The 21,639-nt window shown below is 32.3% G+C and overlaps 1 protein-coding gene across 3 annotated transcripts in view; it reads right to left on the bottom strand.

Annotated features, from left to right (window-relative positions):
• Positions 1–17,377: 17,377 nt before the first annotated feature.
• The window catches only part of LOC134853153 (uncharacterized), a 92,532-nt gene continuing 88,270 nt past the window's right edge, over positions 17,378–21,639 (bottom strand). For all 3 annotated transcript variants that reach the window (XM_063869106.1, XM_063869105.1, XM_063869107.1), the window contains exon 5: positions 17,378–17,889. In XM_063869106.1, the coding sequence (XP_063725176.1) occupies positions 17,414–17,889 (476 nt within the window). In that variant the 3' untranslated portion in view covers positions 17,378–17,413. The remainder of the gene's footprint in view (positions 17,890–21,639) is intronic.

Below are 21,639 nucleotides of genomic sequence, written 5' to 3'. Positions count from 1 at the left end.
AAACATCCAACAGTTCTATTCACAGATCATAAACCAACCATTTTTCTCTTTACACAAAAGTCAAATCCTAATCATCGAGTTTATAGATTTCAATTAATACTAATGAAATTTCCAAACTTACATATAGTTTGGACAGCAGGAAAGAATCTTGCATTACCAGATACATTAAGTCGAAATACACCACCTGAATTACTTACACGAAAAACTATAGTTTAAATACCCAAAAATATAAAATTTTACCTTGCAAAAGACGAAACATCACCCCGACTAGAATGCAAATATGCAGTAAAAACTGACATTGAACAATCACAAGTAAATAATCTACAACACTTCCCACTTTACTTAGATTGCCAAAATAATCACTACGAAGTTGATCTACTTGGAACATCAACTTTCAAACCAATTCCATACTCACAATGGATAAAAAATAACACCCAAAAAAAAAGGAAAAAAATACAACTCGCATAAAAAAAAACCTTTTTCCGTTAATTGAAAAAGAAAATTTAATTGATAAAATAAATTTATCAGGACCACAAACAAATGATTCAAAATACACAATAAATCAAGTTTTTGACCTCCATGACCCACTTGACACAATTCCTTTATCTAAATTAGAAGTTGAAAACATTTTTCTCCCTCCAACAGATAAAATTACAATTAATATCTTGAAACAATATCAAAATCTTGACCCAGTAATTAGACAACTAAAATCATGGCACAAATACAAAACTAAGCCCGTAAAGGCAAATACCACAATTTTAGGAAACAAAACACTCCTCCGATATTTTCGAAAATTTATAAATACAACAATTAATGAAAACACAGACCTTCTAGAATATCACTTAAATGATTCTACAGTTCCCTGTCTCCCTTTAAGTATGATTCTAATAGCTTTAAGCATTTCACATACACAAAACATTAAAGGACACTCTGGATCACAGAAAACATATTCAAATTTTACACAAAATTTCTATTTCCCAAATGCACCAATTTGGATAAAAGTACTATGCAATGATTGTATAGTATGTCAGCTAAATATACCTTATCCAAATCAAAAACAAATAGCACAAAAACAAGATTTTAAAGGACAAAGTTTATATTTTAACCACCGTATTTCATTCGATACAAAAGGACCAATTTCACCATCCTCTGAAGGAAACTCCTACATTATGGTAATTGTTGACGCATTTACACATTATGTAGCACTCAACCCAGTACCACATTGTGGAAATCAGAGCAAGCGGAAATCACAATGAAATTTGAAGAAACAGAAAATCTAAAACTACAATATGTTAATCGAATCGAAACAAACACTACACATATCAATAACATACAGGAATCAGATACAGACCTAGTTGAAAAAATCACTGAAATACTAAATATTTATGAAAAACACCCAAGTTTTAAAGGCAAACCATCCTTCAAAAAATGGTGTAATTTTTGCCGACGATACGGACATAGTATTTCTGAATGTAGACAAAAACAACAAGATAACCAGAACAAACCTCAAAAGTATAGAGAACCAAATAAATCATTCTATCAATACATGAAGAAAGATCAAAATCTACCAAACAAAAATGTATACAGTAACAACAGTTCAGGAAAACCACTTCCGAACAATACTAATTACACAAGGAATCAATCACCATATAACTCAAGTTATAGAGGAAGATCATCAGAACGAAGAAATACACAGAATTCTTCACAAAAAAATTATAATCGATCAAATAGTCGAAATAACTACTCGAGATCAAATTCAAATACAACACAATTTGTTTCTAGATCCAATTCCCAATCAAACCCAAGAAATAAAAATTATCCAAACAATCAATCACGAAACTCATCATATAACAGAAATAGAAACTATTCAAACAATCGAAACAGAAGTTATTCAAACAATTGAAATCAAAATTACCCGAACAATCAATCAAGAAATAACTCATATAACAGATCAACCTATCACAGATCAAACGACAATTATCAAAACAGATCACGACACAATTCACAATATCGAAATTCAAGTTATAATAATCGATATAGAAATTATTTTCAATCACCACATAGGAATAATAACCATTATAATAATTCTAAACATCGCTACAGAAGTAGTACACCCAAACATCAAAGACATATTCATCAAGTACAATCAAATGAAGAAACAACATCAGACCCCCCAGGTATTGATGACACAGGAAATAACGAACTACAACTAAATCAAATAAACTGTGGATCATCAGACACAGAAAGTGATACAGAAAACACTATCTCCAAAAATATGATAGCAGTCAAAAACGACTACGAACCTATTATATATGAGCAACCTTTTACATCACATATATATGAAAATCAATTGGAACTTCTTCACAATTCTTATATTGAACCCATCAATACTACACAAACGGCACAAGAAGTAAACAAAATCAACACCGTAAATAACCCCAATGAAAATGACAAAACAAAATGCTTAAATACAAATCATATTTACCAAAATGTACAAAAAGAACAACCCAAAGAAAAAATATGGACAAAAAATGGTGTAATTATTGCCGACGATACGGCCATAGTATTTCCGAATGTAGACAAAAACAACAAGATAACCAAAACAAATCTCAAAAGTATAAATAACCAAATAAATCATTCTATCAATATATGAAGAAAGATCAAAATCTACCAAACAAAAATGTATACAGTAACAACAGTTCAGGAAAACCACTTCCGAAAAACACCAATTACACAAGGATTCAATCACCATATAACTCAAGTTATAGAGGAAGATCACCAGAACGAAGAAATACACAGATTTCTTCACAAAATCATTATAATCGATCAAATAGTCGAAATAACTATACGAGATCAAATTCAAATGCAACACAATTTGTTTCTAGATCCAATTCCCAATCAAACCCAAGAAATAAACACTATTTCAATAATCAATCACGAAACTCATCAAATTACAGAAATAGAAACTATTCACATAATCGAAATAGAAGTTATTCGAACAATCGAAATCAGAATTACCCGAACAATCGATCAAGAAAAAATTCATATAACAGATCAAACTATCACAGACCAAATGACAATTATCAAAACAGATCACGGAATAATTCACAAAATCGGAATTCAAGTTATAATAATCAATATAGAAATTATTCCCAATCACCACATAGGAATAATAACCATTATAATAATTCTAAACAACGATACAGAAGTAGTTCACCAAAACATCAAAGACATATTAATCAAGTACAGTCAAATGAAGAAACAACATCAGACCCCCCAGGTATTGATGACACAGGAAATAACGAACTACAACTAAATCAAATAAACTGTGGATCATCAGACACAGAAAGTGATACAGAAAATACCATCTCCGTAAATATGATAACAGTCGAAAACGACTACGAACCTTTTATATATGAACAACCTCTTACATCACATATATATGAAAATCAATTGGAACTCCTTCACAATTATTATTTTGAACCCATCAATACTACACAAACTGCACAAGAAATAAACGAAATTAACACGGTAAATAAACCCAATGAAAATGACAAAACAAAATGTTTAAACACAAATCACATTTATCAAAATAAACAAAAAGAACAACCCAGAGAAAAAATTTGGACAATACCATTTCTGTTAGAAAGTCCAAGAAACAAAGAATTTCAACCACCAGATCTTGAAATTGATTTTATAATTGATTCAGGAGCAGAATCAAACATAATTAACATTCCCACAATGAAATCAAAACAATACATCCAAAATTAACGCCTCTTGCAACCTCTAGTAAACTAGCAACAGTACAAGGATCAACATTAGTAAATTATAGAAAAGTCCAATTATTCCTCCTCCCCACAAGAACAATGGAGCAAAATAAAATTCTAAACAAACCATTTAAACAAATATTTCATATCACTGATATTAAACTCAATATCATTGGTATACCATTTATATCTAAATACATACCAACAATCAACATCTTGAATAGTAAAATACTAATCAAAGATAAGTACACAAAAACAAAAAATACAGCTCTAACATTAAATAAACAACCACCATTCTTTTCAAAATTTTATCCAATTTATAACCAACAACGGAAACACCTGAAACCACTATCAGGAAATATATATAACTTTTCAATAAAACAAGTTCACCAATATGATAAAAATCAAAATAAACAACAACTCTTTATGTCAGACTTTGAATTCAAACCTATCCATAAGTTTTTCAAAATCACAATTTCATCTATAAAATATTTGAAAAATACGAATTCCGACATCAATTCGTTACATGTGTATAAGAATACACCGTATCAAGTAACATTACCCTTAGGACTTTTAGGATATTGCGAAACAAACGCTACAATATCACCAGTACTTGAAAAAGCATACCGCGTAAATGATATACTCCAATTATAAGATATTTGTCAATCCACAATTCTTAACGAGGAACTATCCATAAATAACATAATAAACAATGAAAAGAGGAACACAGATTATTTCACAAAAACACCATATTTTAAACCAACATTCAATATAACAAATTACACAAAAGAAAAACAACAATTTTTAACGATGTTTAACTTTGAACACTCGCAAATTACACAAATCGAATTTGACAAACTAGCAAAACAACTGTTAAAATTTTCAACAGTCTACGCAACATCAAAATTTGATGTTGGGAAAATCAGTTCATCACTACATCTCCCGTTAAAACCTGACGCAGTTTTCAAAAAACAAAGAGCAAGTAAAGTACCAATTCATTTACACGATAAGGTAAATAGATTACTGGATATTTTAGAAAAATACAAAATTATCTCACCAGTAAACAAAGAAGAACAACCAAAAGGTAACACATTTATTAACCCTGTTATAATCCTAGCAAAAGGAGAATCATTAAAAATAGTTTTAGACGCTAGATATCTCAATTCACTAATAGACGAATCAAAATGCAATTGGCCTATTGAACCAATACAAGTTATTTTAACAAAAATAAACGGAAAATACTTTACAACCGCAGATATGAATAGTGCATACAATCAAATGCGACTAGAGGAACAATCACGACGTTTAACACAATTTGTTATTGGAAATCAACAATATGAATTCAGCCGCCTAATCTATGGAATATCCATAGGACCAGCAGCATTTTCAGCTTTTATGAGCAAAATTTTTAGACCACTAATACTTAAGAAAAACGCAATCACCTATTTAGACGATGTTTTTATGCAATCACAGACAAAAGAAGAAATGTTTACAGTTTTAGAACACTATCATAAAATACTTCAGAACGAAAATCTGAAGGCCGCCCCCGATAAATCACACTTCTTTTTACCACGAGTTAAATTTTTAGGACATAATATAGAAAGAAAAACAATCACTCCATTAAAATTACGCATTGATGCTATTCAAAAACTTCAACCACCAACAAACAAAAAAAAATCCAAGAATTCCTTGGAATTTTAAATTTCTTAAGCAAGTACGTTTACAAAATGCAATTATATTTAAGACCATTCTATAATATCCTCAGACAACAAAATAATTTTGAATGGACCACTGAACATTAAACACGATTTGAAGAAATTAAAAAACTTTTAACTGAACAAATTTCAAACACAATCCCAGATCCAAATCATCCATTCTATGCAATGTGCGATACTTCAAATTTTGGCATCGGCGCAGCATTACTACAATCACACAGTGGTACAAATAAAATGAACCTTATATCAGCAAATTCCCGATTATTCACTCAAGCAGAGCTACGACTCTCAACTCTAATGAGAGAATGTACAGCTATAATTTATACACCTACAGAATATGAATTTCTGATACTTGGATCAAAACATCCAACAGTTCTATTCACAGATCATAAACCAACCATTTTTCTCTTTACACAAAAGTCAAATCCTAATCATCGAGTTTATAGATTTCAATTAATACTAATGAAATTTCCAAACTTACATATAGTTTGGACAGCAGGAAAGAATCTTGCATTACCAGATACATTAAGTCGAAATACACCACCTGAACTACTTACACGAAAAACTACAGTTTAAATACCCAAAAATATAAAATTTTACCTTGCAAAAGACGAAACATCACCCCGACTTGAATGCAAATATGCAGAAAAAAACTGACATTGAACAATCACAAGTAAATAATCTACAACACTTCCCACTTTACTTAGATTGCCAAAATAATCACTACGAAGTTGATCTACTTGGAACATCAACTTTCAAACCAATTCCATACTCACAATGGATAAAAAATAACAACCAAAAAAAAAGGAAAAAAATACAACTCGCATAAAAAAAACCTTTTTCCGTTAATTGAGAAAGAAAATTTAATTGATAAAATAAATTTATCAGGACCACAAACAAATGATTCAAAATACACAATAAATCAAGTTTTTGACGTCCATGACCCACTTGACACAATTCCTTTATCTAAATTAGAAGTTGAAAACATTTTTCTCCCTCCAACAGATAAAATTACAATTAATATCTTGAAACAATATCAAAATCTTGACCCAGTAATTAGACAACTAAAATCGTGGCACAAATACAAAACTAAGCCCGTAACCACAATTTTAGGAAACAAAACACTCCTCCGATATTTTCGAAAATTTATAAATACAACAATTAATGAAAACACAGACCTTCTAGAATATCACTTAAATGATTCTACAGTTCCCTGTCTCCCTTTAAGTATGATTCTAATAGCTTTAAACATTTCACATACACAAAACATTAAAGGACACTCTGGATCAGAGAAAACATATTCAAATTTTACACAAAATTTTTATTTCCCAAATGCACCAATTTGGATAAAAGTTTTATGCAATGATTGTATAGTATGTCAGCTAAATATACCTTATCCAAATCAAAAACAAATAGCACAAAAACGAGATTTTAAAGGACAAAGTTTATATTTTAACCACCGTATTTCATTCGATACAAAAGGACCAATTTCACCATCCTCTGAAGGAAACTCCTACATTATGGTAATTGTTGACGCATTTACACATTATGTAGCACTCAACCCAGTACCACATTGTAACGCTTATTATGCTTACACAACACTTTATGAACACTGGATAGCCAAATTCGAATTACCCGAAATTTTAGTTACAGACAACGGTACAAAATTCATAAATAATGAAATCATCACACTATGTCATTTATACAACATTAAGCACAAACCGCGTACATCTCATGCACATTGGACAAACGGTTTAGTTGAAGGTATGAACCGTTCACTACAAGAATATCTTAGATGTATCATCAATGGAAATGATACAAGATACACAGAATGGTCAGCAGATGTAAAATTATTTCCCTTAGCATAAAATTCACAAATTACGACAACTCTAGGAATGTCACCATACGAAATGGTTTTTAATAAAAAGCCACGTAAACCAATTATGTTTACAGCAAACTCTCATAAAAGTGCACAAAGTCATTGCCAACCGAATGAAGACTCAGTTTGTTATAATCTACCTTTACACACGCATGATGAAGATCATTTTCATCACCCACAAATCCTTAAATTAGCTTCCGGTACACACTCCGCATGGATTTTAAAAAGAGATAAAAAACACAATGAAATTTACCAAAGAGTAACAAAAAAATTGTTACAAAGGCAAAACATTAACGAACAAATAAATTCACGCTTTACACCAGCCTCAGATTTAAAAATTGGAACATTTGTCTTAATACCTAATTTTAATACACAAAAAGGAGTTTCTAAAAAATTACAACCCCATCGTAAAGGACCATACCAAATAATCGCCAAACCAACTGACGTAACATATAAAATCACCGATTCAGACCAAAAAGAAATTAATCAACATAGAAACAATCTATTGCCTTACTACCCAAAAAAATACGCACTACGCGAACTAACACAATTATATTCTTTCACAGGTTTAAACGTTATTCAAAATCACCCACATACGGAAAATGAAATAAATGAACAAAATGACATTCACCTTGAAAAACAAAATAAAAAACCAACTACAAACCAAAACAAAACAAAAAAGCTAGATCAAAAAATACATCAAAAAGAAAGGAAAAACAGAAAAATGATAGAAAAAATTATACCCCAAGAACAAGTCGAGAAATCAGAACATAGAGAGTCTTCACGACTTCGAAATCAACCACGTAAAAACTACAAAACATTCATCCCACAATCTAAAATATTAAAGAAAGTTGATTTTCAAAAACAGCTTTAATTTTAAAATTAATAATATTTACACCTCTGAAACATTTTGATTTTTCATTTTTCAAAATAACATGCTGCAAACACGCAGCAATTCTAGTTCAAAATTAGCGAATAGGATTCATTCAATCCGTCACCTTCTATAACTCTAGCACAAACCAATTAGACGAAAAATATTAAACTCCAGGCATATCTATAACTATAACTTTACAACCTCCAGGTCAAAAATAAGCAAACCACTCAAAATTGACAACTAAAATAAATACCACCATAATATCATAACCCTCTTTTATCTGATAACGCAAAGATCAACAATATTTTCCCAACTCAGACCTCAAAAACCCCCCAAACAAAAAAGTTAAATTAGCCTAAAATAAAAGTACGACCATATTAATTTAGCCTAAAGTGCAAAAATCGCAAAAATACCCCAGATCACCTGACAAATAAAAATAAAGTAAAAGAAGACCTCCCGAACACCATAAATTTCGCCCCAAACAACTTTTCACAAAACTCAACCCACTTGTCAAAAAATCAATAAATATTTTGACCACACTTGAAAATTGCCCCAAACAACAAAAAATATTCGACCATGAAGCCATTTCTTAAATGCTCTTCTCTCGATCAGTCAACACAATTTTCAACATTCTCATAAACTTTTTAACAATACTTAAATTTTTATTCATATTTCTCTTTGATACTTTTGAAGCTTTTATAATAATTTTAATCATTTTTTGCAATATTTTTTTAATTTTCTACTCCCTATTTGAAATATATCTCCAACTTTCCCAAGTCATTGACCATATTCACAGGTACGAAAACCCAAAATTTATTTAAATGATACGAACCATTTTTAGTAGAACAGATATTTTTTTACTATTTGTAATTTTTATAACTTTTTTATCATCCCTAATATTGACAATATGCAAATGTATAAAGAAGGCAATCATAACATTCGCCTTAGCAACGATCCTTTTAATTCTTTTTCTTGAAGAATACTACAATAAACATAAATTTTTTCACTAAGAGAAATCAATCAAAAAACCCTCAAAAATTGCTAACCAATAATCACAAAGTCAGTCTTGACCGACAACATCCCAAGAAAACCCGACAATACCTACAACTACCCAAAATTCCCAAACATCTACACGAATTTTTTTCCAAGATAACCCATATACTTTTGAAGAATGACACGCTCGCTTATCTGAACCATTAGAACCAGTTCAGCGACAGGCACCTCTAAGTGAACCAACATATAATTTGTACCCAACACTACCACAAAAATTAAGTAGAATAAAAAACATTAGTCAAAACCAAAATACAGTTGAAATAAATAGACAAATTATACGTTCACGACGAAATAGAAATTTTCAAACCCCCCGAGTTCATTTTGATATACCCCAATCCCCCATCACCAAGTACTCCAGAAAACCCAATTAGCATATTACCGGAAACCCCTACACTTCTTTCACAACGTAGCACCTCAAGTATACCCTCAGATTACTTAGGTTCAACACCAACATCTGAACAAATACGTGAAAATCCCTTTAACCCCCCAAACCAAACATCACGACTACCATATTGGACAACACAATCATTCACACAAGGTGAACCAAATTTAATAAATGACCCAATAGATATTTCTACGGATACAACAACATCATCATCACTACCAGAAACATTATCGCTACCGTCAACACCATCAATAAGCCAGATTTCACCGACGCCTTTCCCCCTAAATTTTCCAAATAACCTCGACGCTAGATATCGAGAACGATCATCAACAAATGTCTCTTTAAGATTAGATTGGAACACGTTCACAGCACCCCCACCATTTTTGGACAACACCCGGAAAGTAACCGACTCCACAACTGGGCACTCCATAGACTACAGTATAGACAAGACATCCACGAAGACATTCGTGACCATAACATCCAAATACTCCAACAAAATAGTCTACAATTAAAATTTGAAATCACGGTTAAACTAAACAACATTGCTCAACATCCTTACCCATTAAACCCACCAAATATAACAGCTCAATCGCTACCACCACCATTTATAACAACTGAAGTAATATATAAATACGACAGATATACCAAAAAGACAATTGGTTACATCACATTGTATAACCCGTACTCAGGATTATCATACACACGTATATTCTAAAATAATTGATATTTCTCCAACTCTTTTTTTAATAATCTCCGATCAGAACATAAATCCTTCTCCCCGCTCAGGACCCCAAGACTTATTAGTAACACATTACGATTGTGAAGAAATTGAACAAAAAACACAAATATGCAATAAATCAAGTATCACAATGCGAAACGGAACCACAAGCTATAGAAACTACAAATGTAATAGCGACACTATATTCAAAAGCCCGAGCAACAACAGTCATAGGATATAAATTTACAGCAACATTTTCCGAAAAGAAAGTACATTGTTCACAAGTTTCAAACGGAAATAAAAACCGACTTGACCACGAATCATTCTACCAAAGTAATATAGAACGACTTCTACATCTAAATCCCGATGATTGTAAAAACGAGCTACTCAGATTAAACATCACAAGAAATAAAAACACCGACAGAAAAATAGTTAATTTTCAAGTCTATGCCGATTCTGTACATCAAGCAGAACTTGAAAGATATCAAGGACATATAAAGCTAGATGAAAAATACCCATACAACGGCGCACACGGAAGATTAACTTATGACATACACGATAAGCACTGGATATTACACATTGGTATAAACAATCCATCAAACTGCAAAGCAGACACAAAAAATAAAGGATATCAAGAAATAATGTTTTTCGATTGGAAAATACAACTCGAAAAAATACAACTCAGACGAGATTTATCTGACAATACAATGATGTATCAAGGAATTAGACTATCTTGTAAAAACGATCAAGGTTATTGTGATCCTACAACACGGACACAAGGAACATTTGTTTGGTTTCCCGAAGATACATGTACAACATTTCAAATAGCAAAAATACACGCTCGAATGATAAAATTTCACGAAAAATATTTTATACAATCAATTCCAACTGATTTTCGAAATATCCATAAAATAGAAAATAAATTAACACGTTTTCAAATATATCAAGAAACAGAAATCGCATGCAAATACAGAAACCCACTTCACAAAACACAATACCCTGAAATATTAGTTGAATACAAAAACGGTTTCGACATGACCACTGGAAAAATAAAAATTGACCCTTATGCCACAGGTCATCCTCTACACGAAGGAACATCATATATACCAGTTAACTTTCAAAAAAGTAATGGTCAACCTGGTGGACATCTAAAGCCACATGACACTAGAAGCACACGTTTACAAGAACTATCACTAATGAATAGTTCTTATTTTGGTAATATCCACTATGATATCCACTTAGATATGAAGTTAGACTACACGATTAGTCGAATTTTTCAAGAAATGTCACTCTCCGAATTAGAAACACTTCACCAACTATGCGAATTAGAAAGGACACAAATCCTACAATCACTTGCACTAGCAGTGTTAAAAATACCCTACGCAGGATATTTACTATCAGGAAATAGATCAAATTTTCTAGACTACGAAGGAAACATTTTATGGTTTTATACTTGTACCAAAAAAGTGTCACCACTATATGTTTTTGAAGATAAAAGATGCTATAAAAGAATCCCTATCTTTTATAAAAATAAAGTACATTTTGTTGACACACTTTCAAGACGAACAAATTTTTGGGATACCGCAGTCCCATGTGGATCAGAAAATAGCCACAATGTAGTACAATTGAACCCTGATGAAGATAAATATTATCTTCTTACCCCATACCCCACGTTAATGCAATCACTCAAAAAATTTTCACCCGAAAGCATCAGAGCTATTGCTCGTAACCCAAATATTGATTTACAATCAAATGGAATATATTCAAAATCCGATATCCAGCACCACATTAGAACACAACAATTCCAGGAATTATTAACACAAATGGACACTATACAAAGTCAATCAATTGACTAAAACTTACGCAAACTTGCCGAAACCGCAGGATTTGCAGACACAAGATTATAGCGAATTTTTTAAAGACATTAAAGACTATATATATCTAAACGGTGAAAAATACAGACCACAAGATATTTCACCAATAAATATTTTTAGCTTTGTTACACTAAAAATTGAAATTCTCGATTTTCTATGATGGCGCTATTACATCTTAGAAAAATTAACTATCCTATACGCAATGTTTAACTTCATAGGATTTCTTTTTTCACTTTTAAAAGGAATCTATAACACATGCGCTATTCACACACAAGTAAATAGACAAGCAAGTGTAGCACGCATACTATTTGCAGGATTTTTTGGAATTTTTTCATCATCAATTAACAAAATTCTTCTAGACGCACAAATCAAAGAATATAATGCAAAAATAGCGACAACACAGAACACATACAACGAAGAACTTAATAACATAGAAGTAACGCCTACAGCACCACAGTTGCCACCCCTACCACATAACTATCCATTATCCTTAGTCCCACGTAATTTCCGAAACCTAGCAATAACACATAACCCAAATTTTAGACCAAACATATCGCAAAGTCCGATACAACATATAATGACACATCATTCACAAGATGATAATACATATGAAAAAATTATAGAACAACCCCATACCACCGCTTTTCAGTCTCAAAATAATAATTTTCTTAGCCCAGGATGAGCCGACAACTTGGATCCCTACACCGCTCAAATTCCCATCCAACCAACCTCAACACTCCAATAACAATAATCCCACTTTTTGCTTTTCCGCCACCCGATTTTCTAACTATTAATTTAACATCAAGCATGAATTCGGATACTAATTCAGATATTCCAGTTTTATACTCCATTTCACAACTTAATAACCCTAATATAGAAACCCCTGACGAATTTGCAGACTCCGAACCATCTCCATCCAATAATTTTCAAACCAACTCCTCAGTTTTTTCAAAGCCCCCTTTTCAACCGATCCCACTAAATAATCCACTCCCGTCCGTTTCTACTCCCTATTATGCTTCACAAGTAACCCCAGCCTGTTCTCCATTTCATTCCGGCCAATCATCTAATTCTCCCGATACTCCCCAAATCTCCCAAGAACTCGATAATTTTATCACCCTACAACAACAGCTAATACGCCCTAACACCCTCACTATAAATCGAATTTCATCCACAATAGAATTCTCAAACCCACCTACTCCTACACCCTCCTCAGCATATACTGCATCGTTAGCACAATCATCCACATCCACCGAATCATCAAATAGCAATCACCGAGCTTATCGCACTTTCAAAAGAAAGTTCCCAAACTATCCATTCCCGACCAAACCAGGAACAGCCTGCGAGTATATTAATCATCCACACCACACCAACACGAAAGATTTTCTAGCAATCACCTTACTTTCATTCCCACAATATACTTTAAACACACCCAACGACACTAACGACACACGTAGTTTTGTAGATGAACATGTTTTAATGCCTACACTTCATTGGACAACATATTACCATTTTACTAATCCCCTTTGCCTGCCATTATCTTATACTCATAACGATATAGAAAAGAATAAATATATGCTGTATCAACTCACCACACCACTAACACATAGACAATTTACTTTTATAGGATATGAAAAATCACTAAAACATTCACTGCACCCCGAGCTAACGAATTTACAATAGAATATTACGACCATAGTATCATCCGAACTAATCAAGACCAATTTTTAGATGACGACCGCTTCGCTATCCGACAACTAACAGAAAAATTCTTCATCAAAACATCATATATAATCACACTCAATATTTTTGATAGAAAATATGAGCACATCATTTCTGAAGCACTAACTGATATGCAAGCTTACGAAAGTTTTAAAGAAAAATTTCAATTATTTTCACTAACCTTTCACTTTCTTGCACCACATGAACGCGATTTGCACTGTTCACACGACATTATGTTACGCACTAAACAAACTCACACATATACATACTATCGCTTCATACAAAATCCTTTTGATCTACATACTCCATCAAGACAACCACACCATCGTTTTCAGTTTTTTAACTCGAAGTACACTTCACCATTTTTTCTAAATTTCACCTATTGCATCAAAGATACTAACCTCCACGGCATCCTCCGCAATTATGACCCAACAACACAAATGTGTTTTGTCCCATCACGAAGACCTTTAATGCCGAAGAATCCAGACCCTTCCTTATCCCACATGAATTTATCCAACCTATAGAAATCCCTATATTAGAATTTGTTCACAATACTAAATACAATCACAAAATATATAAGTTATTCAAAACACACCTTATGAGTTTGCAGTAGGCACCGAAGAACTAAAAACTATTAAAGCACTTCAATTGCTTTGGCCACTGCTCAAAACTAAAAACATCATTCGCATACTAGCAAAATTACTAACAAATTCAGACATAATACGCGACATCTTTCCCCACGGCTTTTTCCCAGACGATTAACAGGTAAATATAATTTACAAATATTCTTAACTAAAAATTTAAATTAATACTAATCATTCTTTACTCATGTTTCTTGTAGATTTTTAGTCTTCATACCACGATCATCTGCAAAAAACAGAAAAAAAAAATAAAAAATAAAAACTTGTTAAAATTATTCTAAACTTCATTAATATTTTCCACAAGATAATCTGATAAAATTTATACCAAATGTAGTAAATTAATTTATAAATTATTCCCCAATAAAGCAGTAAATTTAAATATGATGAAAGTTTATAACTTTAAATTTCCCTCAAAAACACTAGCAGTAAATTTGAAATTCTATGTAATAAATTGATAAAAAGAACATGCAGTACTAACCTTTTGATAATTTCATTCATTCGCACAAGAATTCTATCCAAACTCGCACAGCTCGCCCACGAAGAATTGTTTAAATAATGAATTTCAGTTTCAAGTTTTCACACTCAACAACTCTAACACACGATAACAAGTTTTAAACTTTCCTTTAACCCAGTTGGAAAGGAATTATATAATAAACCAGACTAACCAACGCAGCTTACTAAACACCACAAATCATAAAATAACAGCATGACTAAGAAAAGAAAACCAACGGTACCCAAACCGGATTAACCCAGTTTAAAACTGGATAATTTATTCTTTTGAAGACTATTATAAAGTCTAAGAAAGAAATAATAAAACACAAAAAAGTCGAACGACAAACCCATAACAAAAATAATTTGATTTTTGAAAAAAGGACACAACCAAAAGAACATAAGAAAGACCAACACAAACCCAACATAAAACGTTATCACATAACAGGACTTCTCAAAGAAACCGCACGAAATCATACTCCCACTCCTGGTCTAACCCACCAGAGAGGACGTCCTGAGCATGCTCTATAGCCGGCCTAACCCACCGCGCTACATCTACGCTTTGTGACCACACTTCTATTTTTAATAAGAGGTACTCAAAGGTGAGTAACTCTTCAAATTAACCGAACTAAAACAAAATGCTTTTGTGAAAACAACTAACTAAATTCATAATTAAAAAACTGGACTAATAAAAATTTTATAAAATGTTAATCATACTTTGCAGTATATAGATCAGCACACAACAACAAAGACGAACATCCAAAGACAACATGACCCCACTACACTCGAACAAGAATGGCTAACCACAACCGATATGCCGTCCACAATCACAACTCAAAGGATTTAGAGTACGACTTGACTTCGCAGAAAAGGACTTCATTGAACTAGACCAATGACCACCTCGATGTTCAAGTATACGTACAGATCCGAGTTACAAGGCATCCCCTCCACGCACAATCTCCACGCCATTCCCCGACGAGGTTGAACAAAAAACAAGTTCTCTACATATTACAGAAAAACCCGTCATAGCAAACCATTTTGAAATCAGATTGATTTCGTTGGGAAACACAGTCGTTGTCACAAGAAGACACAACGATTGATGCCCCTAACTCCAGCGTCCTGGAACTTCTCTAACAAGAGGAACCGGACAAGAATACGATGTTCGCCAAATACCAATTTTCCTTATCCATCCTTTGAATTGCAAAAAGATAATTCTTAAAAACTCTGTAAAACCCGGATGGGTGGAACCTGATCTAAACTACATTTTATGATTGGATAAATTAGATATTTTACCACTGTAAAGTGTATAATATTAACCAATCATGATCCATCTAACTAACAACCCACTTATTTGTAAGTGCTGAAATTACTTGTAATTTCAGCACCAGAGAGATTTGAATTTAACTTAGAATTTAGTTGCCTCTCCAAGAGAACTTCAGCAGCCGCAACAAACCAGTATACCCTAGATCTATTGAGCCTAGTAGAGACTAGTTAAACACCCTGAGACTAGTAAGTATAAGAGTAAGATTAGGATCGGTATTAGACTAAGAAGTTGCACGAATCTATCCGGCCGAAAATAAGATAGCGTGACGAGCAGACGGTGTACCCGATCCGAAATTACTCTATGAGTTAACCACATCGGACATAACTCAGTGCGTTTTTTTTGTTTTTATGAACAAAAAAGTTCCAACTGGTTTTTTCGATAGCTACAATTATTATTGCTAATATTGAGTGCACTAACGGAATTTCGTAGGACACTTGTCGCGTTTCGGCGCATGAGTTTCCCGAAAAGCCTCCTACTGTTTAGAGTTAGTTTTTTGATGATTTGTAGAAACTTTTTCGTTTTATAACTGAGCCCCACGAACAAATTTTCCGAAGCAAAAAGACACGATTCATTAAACAGATTTGAAAAAAAAACGAAAACTTTTAAAATTGATTTTTATTTGTTTTTACAGTAAAGAAACAGATTCAAAAAAATGTTGGCAATTTTTTGAATTTGGGGAAACCTGTTTTTCTCAATGATTCTTAGGACTTTGTCTAGCAAACCTTCTTACCAGTTTTCGCGAAATCTAAATCCTCTTCAGAACTATTTTCAAGAACTAGTATTATATTTGGGCCGAAAATGATCTTTAACAGTAGACTTTTATTTATCGACACCATTAATTCGTTGAAATCAGTATGATGAAGCAATGAAAAGCAAAAGAATATTCTTAGGTTCTATGGTCAGCTAGCTTATTTATACGTGGAAGAAGATCTATACTTCTATATTTATACAAAGTTACATCTTTTTCAAATTATGTCAATTTTTTTCTTCTTTGGTTGGTCTATTTGCGGTTTTGTATGCCCCAACTCTTTTTGAGAATTGAATGCTGGTTAAATTCTTTTTTACAATTGGAGAACGCTCACTTGCAGCTTTAATTTGACTTTGGATTTCTTTTGTTTCCTTGAGTTTTTTTCCCATTTTTTCAAGATCATTCGGAAGAGAATTCAATTGCCCGTTTTTAACTGAGCTTTTGAATGTGTCAATCATTTTGTCCAGCTCTTTGCATTCTCTGATACAGTCAGTGATCAGTTGAGCTTGCCACTCTTCAAGAGATTCCAGATACTTTTCAAATGGTATCACGCGGTGCTCTTTCGTGTCGGGATCTTGGCATTTTTTAGTCCAGCACTTTACACAAATTGGCGCATTGCAAGAAACGCAATAATACCTCAAACGCTTTTTATGCCAATCGCACATGTTTTCCAAATCTTCGTGGGTGTCGATTTCTCCACTTTCTAAAACAAAATCATTTCCAGAATTTTTTGTAGTGGACTAAAACCACTAATCGATGAATATCATCAACTGGCTAGCTGTGTAGCTACTTTAGTGATTTTTATTTCAATTCAAATACTTTTCAACGAATAAACTTTTGTTACTTTTTTTTTCAAGATGCAAAAAAGTTACCACTTTTTATCGAACATACATTTTTCTGAATACTAGCTTCAAAAAAAAGAAATCCAAAATAGCCGAATAAAAAAATACAAGATATGCAAATAAGTGTTAATTAATGTAATGTTTCAATGAACACTCGCTTAAATTGAAATGTCTGATTGAGCCATTTATGATTTTTCAATCAATGATCAAAAACAATAAATCAGTTATTTTTGAAACTAGATCATCGCTCGCTGATTTGAAATGGTCATTAAAATTGACCATACAGATTTAAAACTCATTAGCTGCATTTTACTTGTGGTGAGACTACTTGCAAACAAGATATCTTCGACGAGAGCCTCGAACCGAAAATTAAAGAAGCAAACAAATAAACCGCACTTCGGGATTTCGAGTATATTGAGAATAATCTCAGATTCGGTTTTTTTAGAGTGCTTGTAGTACATTTTTGCTTCTATAGTACACAATTATCTACCAATGGGCACAAGTGAAAGCTAGACCTTTTCATGAAAAAATTGTTTTTCAGGACTGGCAAGCATATGTATGACAAGCACTGGATATGTATCAGCCACACTACTTTAGTTATTGATGTTGTGCTCGGGTGGTTTTTCTTTGAACACAAATATTGAAAAACAAAACTATGTATTAAATTACTAGGATTTACTTGTCATAAGAAACAAATGGTATGAGATTATCCGTCTGTCTTCCAAATTGTTTCTAGTCCCAAAAATGAAGCATTAATTACCAATAATTTCAAACAACAAAATTTTGAAAAACGTATACGCAAGAGATTTGTTCAAAATTTCTGGACGCACAAAAATAAATGTATAAATAGCATTGAATGGCAGAAAGCAATGAACTAGTTATGATGATATCGACCTGACTGAAAAAAAGAGACGCTTATCACTAAAATAAAAAAAACTCAAAACCTAACTACCAACTATTTGGATTCATTTCAGCCATTCGGCTTATAACTAAGAACTTGAAATCCGTATTCAGCAAATTAGATTTTCAAAAAACATATTATCGATCAAGGTAGTAACTGAGAGGCTATTAAAACACATTTCAGCTCTTTCTCATTATTATTATTGCGTCTTTGAATCATCTTTTCATCAAATTTTAAAATTGCACTAAGCCTCAACCATACCGTTTTTCAGAAAATTCGATGGTTTTTTGTAGTTTCTAATTGAGTACACTGATGCTACTTTCTTCGCTAAGTGACTTTTGTAAATCAGCTTAGTTTGAAGATTATTTCAAATCATCATTTTGTGACTTACCTTGTAATATTTCTGCTAAAAGACAAATCATTTGTTTTAGATGTTGCTCTTTAAATGTTTCCCCTCGCATCGTTTTTTTCCAGAACAAAGTCAAAAATTTGTAGGTTCAAGCATAAGGTTCAAAGAAAGCACTGGGATTTTTCAAGTCGTCGATCAGAGTTTTGTCGGTGGTTTCGAGTAGAAAAGCTCCATATTCCAATATAGGCTTAGCGTTTTTTAATTTTGCAGTAGTTGTTTTCTTTTGAAATGTTTTCTCAATTTATACAGAATAGCTATTTCAGCTAGTTTTTTCTTAACATGCTTAGATTACTTTTTGAACTCCAAATTCCAACCAAAAACATAACCATATTAGTGAAAGACGAACTTTGACCTGATGTTTTCTCTTCGGAATAGGCTATATTAATTATATTTTTTAATGTAGCTAATTCAAAACCTTTTTGTATTAGCGCTACCCACTTGATAATGTTTTCAGACTTGACTGCCTTTTGCTAAAAAGTATACTTTGAGCATGGTTGACTTTGTGTATTAAGATGCGTTATAGATTTGCTTTCAGCCATGCTATGTATTAAGGTTAGCTATAGAGTCTACAATGTCTTGAGATTTGGAATACCAGTGAACGAGTATAGGGAGTACCAATAGTTTCAGTGTGATGGTAAGAGAAAAAAAAACTTTTTTTTGGTTTTTGTGTGAAAAGAGTTTTTTCGCAAAAATTTCGGCGCACGTTATCAAATTGTTGAATATCACTGGTTAATTACATGTAGATGTCTTTTAATTAGTTTTTGGTGCATGGTAAGTCAATGGTAAGAGTTTTTGAGCAAAAAATGAGGTTTTTTTCAAATTTTTTCTCGAAAAACTTCAAAACACGATAAGATTTGTTATAACTCGACCTATTAATTATTTTCTTATATGATCTTACTTTCTCGAAACATCTACCTGAAACTATGCTGAAATCTACTGGAACTTTGAAAAAAGTCAAAGTTTTTGAAAAAAAATGCAAATTTTTAAAAGTATTTAGAAAAAGTTGCAAAATTTCAAGTTTTTGGAAAAAAAGCAATCTCATAATTTTGGTTAAATTTTTGTTGCTTTTGATCTTATTGAAGAAATAAGTTTATGTACAGAGTTTCAAATTGAGCTCAAATTGTATTTTAATTGTCATCATGTTGAGACAATGATACAAAATTTCGAATAAAAGTTGGAAAATTTTGTACAATTTAGCGAGAATTTAACTAATAACTTCAAATCAATATAACAGTAAGAGCAATGCTTATTGAATTTTCTAGATCAGACTCCATGGTTCAACTCTTCGTCAGTTTTTTTTTCAAAGATTAGCCCAAATTTGTACAAAAATTGCAACTTCTGGGAAATTTTTCCTTTTAATAGTAGCTAATCTCATATCAATGATAAAAAAATGGACTCTTAACTGCTAAAAATTAATAAAAAAGAGATGTTTTTCTCAAAAGTATTTTGACATTCAACAAATTCTACTTCATAACTGATGATTATTCCTCTGTTGTTTCTGCAAAATAACTTTCATGATTTTTCCGTACAAATTGTTTATGTTTTAAGGTTATTCTTGCCTTCTGCTTAATACATGTTCTCGCTATTGAACTCACTTTGCAAGATTTTAAGTCAGAACTGGGTGCCAAGTGAACGACCAAGTGAACGAAAATGTGAACGAACAAATGAACGAGCAATTTGCTGGCAGAGATAAAATTAGAACTGATAACGTCTGATTATTAATATGTATCAATTGAACGAACAATTTGCTGGCAGAGATAAATTTTGAACTGATAACGTCTGACTATTACTATGTAAACTTGTACGTTTTCTCTTTAAGGGTCCCTTGTTCAGCTGCTACAGTAAACTATTTAATCAAAAACACACCTTTTGGGATCCTTAACTGTCACTTTTCTTGCTAAATAGTTATTAAACCGCTTCTTATTCTTGATTTTTGTTGGAAGTTTTCTCAAAACGTCCAAGTGAGAAAGAATTGGCGCTATTTAAGGCATTCAAAAGCTCATGTAAAAATTGAGAAAACAAAGGTGTGTTTTTACGTTGAGCTTTTAGAACAAATTAAGAGCATCTCTATTGGTTATAAGCTGGCAACCTTCGGATGTAGAAGAACGCAAGGGAATCAAATTTCCAACAACTGCAACATCTAAATACTTCTAAAAGAGCGCGTCTTAAAAAATTCAATTTAGCAACGGAAATCAATGTGCAAACTGTGACAATTGAATAATTTTGCAATATTTATTAGGCAAAATACTATAGTTCTATCTAATTTTCTCATTGAAAAAAAACTGTAGCTAACCAGAACAA

Source organism: Symsagittifera roscoffensis, chromosome 8 (assembly GCF_963678635.1).
Source record: "Symsagittifera roscoffensis chromosome 8, txSymRosc1.1, whole genome shotgun sequence".
Taxonomy (NCBI): Eukaryota; Metazoa; Xenacoelomorpha; order Acoela; family Convolutidae; genus Symsagittifera; species Symsagittifera roscoffensis.
This window is presented reverse-complemented; position numbering and strand designations above follow the sequence as displayed.